Raw genomic sequence first — 5,081 nt, 5'->3', positions numbered from 1 at the left:
AAGAATGAACTTTGGACTTCTGAGTATGACAAGTGCACGATGATGGACCACTGTCGTGGAGAACACAGTGCAGCATCACAGCACACAGACTGGCATCGCCTAGGTGTGTGCTGCTCCATGTTTCTCAGAAAAAGAGGAGTAGATGCACTTTTTCAGCTGTTTTCTGTTGGTTTCCAGTGAGCATAAATGCTTAACATCATTAAGAAAACAAAAATAACATTTGAAGGAAGGCAGCCCTTTTCAACAGGAAGGCGGAGTGTGGCTTATGTGTCTCCATTTAACACTGCCAGGCAGTTCTGCAGCAACTGTAGGTTACCCTTTGCATGCTTCAGTTCTAACTCTGCCAGTTCCACTAAATTTTTTCTGAATGCAGCAACTCTTCTTGTCTTAAAATCTATAAGTTCTTGTTTTGCAGACTCAGAGATTTTTTCAAATTTCTGACAACATAATTGTTGGGAAGTTTCGGCCTGTAGAACATCTTTATTTTTTGCTCTTGCTTTATCCAGTGCTTTATTAGCATTTTCATAATCCACTAGTGACCTAGACCTTCGATACAGGAGATCCTTAGCAGCTTGAGATTCTCTTAAGTAATATTTTAAAAGATCAGAAAGTTTGAGGTCTTCATCAGCAGACACTCGTGCTTCTATTTTTCTTGTTTTATCGAACAGTTCTGAAACTTTGAGAAAAAACTTGCATATATCTGTAGAATCCTGAGTTCCTAAAGCATATAATGAAGAACCAATTCTATTGTAATCATCTGCAGCACTTTTGTGGGATCTTGTCATTCTATCAGATTTAGCAGATGCATCCTTAACTCGGTTATGATATTCCAAAAGAAATGTTCGTTCATGCTCAAAGAAATCATCTACATCCTTTACTCCTGAAACGATTACTCCGTCTGCTGATTTAACCATGTTTTTAAAGAAATCTTCAAGTTTCTCTTTTTTATTTTTTCCTCGCACACTCAAATCTTGATTATATTCCAAGAAGACATGGAAATTTAAATCTTTTCTCAAAATAGGATGTGCTGCCACACGACACAGGAACACTTCATGCATCGCAACTGTCTTCTTGAATATTGCCAAATATTCAGCTTCCAGTTCCTGTTTCATCTTTGTGAATTCCTCCTTCGTCATCGACCCTTCTCCTTCACCAAGCTTCTGCAGTTTTTCCCTTGAAGCATCAAAGTCAGGTCTTGGTGGTGCTGGTGGAATGATATAACCTGCATAGTCTTCATTTTCAACAAAGGAATCATGAAGCCAGATAAATTCCTCATGTTGCCGAACAACTGAAAACTCGTTTTGTTTAAAATTTGGCAGTGAACTCTTTGTGTGAACAGTGAATTTTACTTTATCCCGCTCACTAAGAGCATCAGAAATGTCCACCTGCAGCGCAGCATCACTTTGAAGATCTACATTTATTGCTTTAAGTCCGCGGTCCTCTTCTGAGAGGAAGTCCGGGCCGTCGTCCAGGCCTTCCATCATGGCTGCTCCGAGGCTAGGGCCGTCTCCCTTTTTTTATACTTTAGGAACCGAGGTCCAGGTTAAATTGGCCAAGGTGAACACCACACAGTCTTTTCTAATTATTTGTAGCTCTCCCACTAGACAGGTCAGGTCTGATTCGCCGATGGTGTCCCTGCCATCAGCCAGCACTCGCCTAGCCCAGCACAGCTGAAGTGCTCAGTAACATTTTTGTTGAATGAGAAATTGCAACTCACTGTTTCTATTTGGGGTTACTCCTCAATGGCCTGTCTTTACAAAAGACTGTCCTATTCCCTCTAACTCATGATTTCTAGAGCACAAAGAACTAATGGTTATTAATAGGGGAAGAAATGTCTGCAGTGTGACAACCGAAATTTAAGAAAGTATCTCCTTATCAGTCAGAAACAGAGAGAGCCCTCCAGAGATCACAGCTCCAGGGATCTGTGGCATCCGTCCCCCACCACACACAGGCGGCCCCCAGGGTGCCACAGTGGCCCTTGTGAGAGCTGCTCATCCACAAAGCTGGCCAGTGACTCGTGCAGCTTTAAGGTCATTACCTTATTTTTCGATGACTCCATTTTTTCTTGTTAACCGGAAGTCCGTGTTACTAAGTCCTAGGGAGTTATCACGTACTCCTTAGATACAGTTAATACAGTTTCAAGAGCTGGCAGAGAAACCGACCAAAGTCAGTTTGAGCACAAATGATGATATAGTATTAGTCAGTACTGTTTTCAATTTGGTCCAGATCTCCCTGCCAATCTTTGACAGCTAGTAATGTGTTGTGATCAGGACAAGGCTTAAATATACCAAGCAACAGATACCCACACATAATCCTATTGAAGCAGCACAACAACCTTCTAAAATAATGTTATTATACTCTGTCCACATCTAAAGTATTGAAGGCTTGGCAATGATAAGACCTTTCTCAAAAGCATGCAGAAGTTCAGTCTGACTCCAGCACCCTTCCTACACTCCATACATTCCCATAAGCGGGAATTCAGTCAAATTGAAAACATAATGAGGGCCAAGCAGGTGGCTTTGAGGTCGGGAGAAAGATTTACAGACCCTTTGGAAAGGCTGGTCTTTGGAATTAGCAAGATCTGTCCTGAGCATCTCCTGGATGTCTCTCTGACCAAATATATCACTATGTAATCTATACAGTGGTATTTTAACGGACAGAGCCCTTACCTGTAATAATTTTCTTTGAACTCATATGTGCTAAGAAATGCCAATAAACTCAGTTGAAGTAATTTCTTACCCACAGGACATGCATTTGCACAGAAGGACCCTAGATCTTATGAACAAGAGAAGAGCCCACAATGTCTGCACAGAGCAGCCATTACATGCAAAATGGCCGTTTGAAAAACAAAACATTTGACCCTTCCATTGATTAAACTTTCCTTCCAAGTGCCCTTCAGGGACTACTGAGCTGGTTGCCAGGAAACAGAGATTCTTTTCTGGAATCATTTCTTGCCATTCTAAGTGACTTACAGTGTGTCACTTATTAGAATCTTGGTTCCCAACTTACAATGGGGGTGTTCTTCCTCTCAGGCTTCCTCCACCAAGAAACCTCAAAAGATTAGATTCAGAATGTATCTGTAAAGAGTTAAAGATTATAGCTAGGCACAGTGGCTCACACCTGTAATCCCGGCACTTTGGGAGGCCAAAGTGGGTGGATCACGAGGTCAGGAGTTCAAGACCAGCCAATATGGTGAAATTCCATCTCTACTAAAAATACAAAAATTAGCTGGGCATGGTGACGTGCACCTGTAGTCTCAGCTACTCAAGAGGCTGAGGCAGAAGAATCACTTGAACCCAGGAGGCAGAGGTTGCAGTGAGCTGAGATCCCACCACTGCACTCCAGCCCGGGCAACAGAGCAAGACACCGTCTCAACAACAGCAAAAAAAAAAAGTTACGAGATTATTATGAACATATGAAACAATGATTTTTTTAAATTGTACATTATAATGGAGCTATTTTCAAATATGTCATTTAAAAGATGCAAGTGACAGCAATTGAAATTGCTAAAAAATATTATCCACATTGGTTCTGTGTAAATGTGAAGCCTCCCTTGTGGTTCAGATATGTTTGAGGGAGCCTGGAGTTCTGAACAAGCTTGGGTGAAGTGATCGAAATTCATCAGCTCTGCGATGTCACTCAGTATCTCTGTGATGTAGGGCCAGTGTCTCCACCCGCCAGGGGTCGATTTCCTTACGTGAAGTGAGCTTGGGCGAGATAATCTTAAAGGCCCCTTATAACCCTTCCCTTATCCTGTAATTGTGTCACTTCTTTCTGATTACACAACATGCAAAGCCCTTGGTCTCAAGTATTTTATAGTCCAGAGCGGGAGTTAAAGAACAAACAAGTATACAAATGAATGAGTAGCATCATTACACATTGTGATAAGTGCCATGAAGAATTGGACTCATGTGGTGATGGAGTACAGAGGTGACAGGGATAATAAGGGCAGGAAGGTGCAGAGGACAAGAGAGAGTCTTGCTAATTTGCCTCATTTTTCATAGCAGGGTGTCGAAAAATATTGCTTGAACTTGACAAAGCAAGAAGTTTTCAATATATTAAAAGTTACTAGGGGCCAGGTGCAGTGGCTCACACCTGTAATCCTAGCACTTTGGGAGACCGAAGCGGGTGGATCACTCGTGGTCAGGAGTTCAAGACCAGCTGGCCAACATAGTGAAACCCCACCTCTATTGAAAATACAAAAATTAGCCATGCATAGTGGCACACGCCTGTAATCCCAGCTACTCCAGGGCTGAGGCAGGAGAATCTCTTGAATCCAGGAGGTGGAGGTTGCGGTGAGCCGAGATCACGCCTCTGCACTCCAGCCTGGGCGACAAGAGTGAGACTCCGTCTCAAAAAAAAAAAAAAAAAGGTACTGGGGTATCATCAGAATAATAAAAACCAAAATGTCAATCTTAAAAACTAGTAGAAGATAAATACATTTACTCAGGGCATAAAGCAATAAAACCTAAGCCATAGAGCAAACAATAAAAAAGGAAGAGTAAAATAGTAAGTAGCTAGATGATAGAACTAAATTCAAAAAGTTTAGCAGTACATGTAAATGGGAAACTCCCCTTTTTAAAAGAAAAACACTTTCAGATTGATATAAATCTGAAATAAGATATCTGAATATATATCTCACCTGAAATAAGATATAAATCAGCCACATTACACATTCAAGAAATACGTTTACAATAAAACTACTCGGAAAAGTTGCTAGCACAAGGTAAAGCAAAGGCATGGAAATCAGGTGCAAGCAAAAAAATAGCAAGGATCATGATATTAAATTCAAGACAAAAAACACACTATACAAATCAAAGATGGACAATTTATAATGGTAAACACACAATTTAGTGAATGTTCATGTAGCAAATAGCATTACTTCAAAATGCATAAAAGAAAAACTGCAATAAAAACAAAGAGAAACAGACAAAAAGGCAACTGTGGTGAGCACTTTTTCAGGCCATGACAGAATAAGCAGACAAAAAAGAATTCTACCGACAACTTAAATCCCATAGTTAATAGGGTGGAGTGTGTGCACACACACGTGTGTATATCTATATCTGTATATATCTATATGT

The 5,081-nt window shown here is 40.8% G+C and overlaps 1 protein-coding gene across 1 annotated transcript; it reads right to left on the bottom strand.

Moving 5' to 3' along the window:
* Nucleotides 1-263: 263 nt before the first annotated feature.
* On the bottom strand, nt 264-1,484 carry SNX6 (sorting nexin 6). Its single transcript, NM_001168902.1, is given in 1 exon segment — nt 264-1,484. A coding segment is annotated over 1 exon segment (1,221 nt).
* Nucleotides 1,485-5,081: the final 3,597 nt, after the last annotated feature.

The sequence above is a fragment of the Papio anubis genome, chromosome 4 (genome assembly GCF_008728515.1).
Source record: "Papio anubis isolate 15944 chromosome 4, Panubis1.0, whole genome shotgun sequence".
NCBI classification, from domain to species: domain Eukaryota; kingdom Metazoa; phylum Chordata; class Mammalia; order Primates; family Cercopithecidae; genus Papio; species Papio anubis.
Note: the sequence above shows the minus strand (reverse complement) of the source record. Positions and strands in the feature narration are given on the sequence as shown.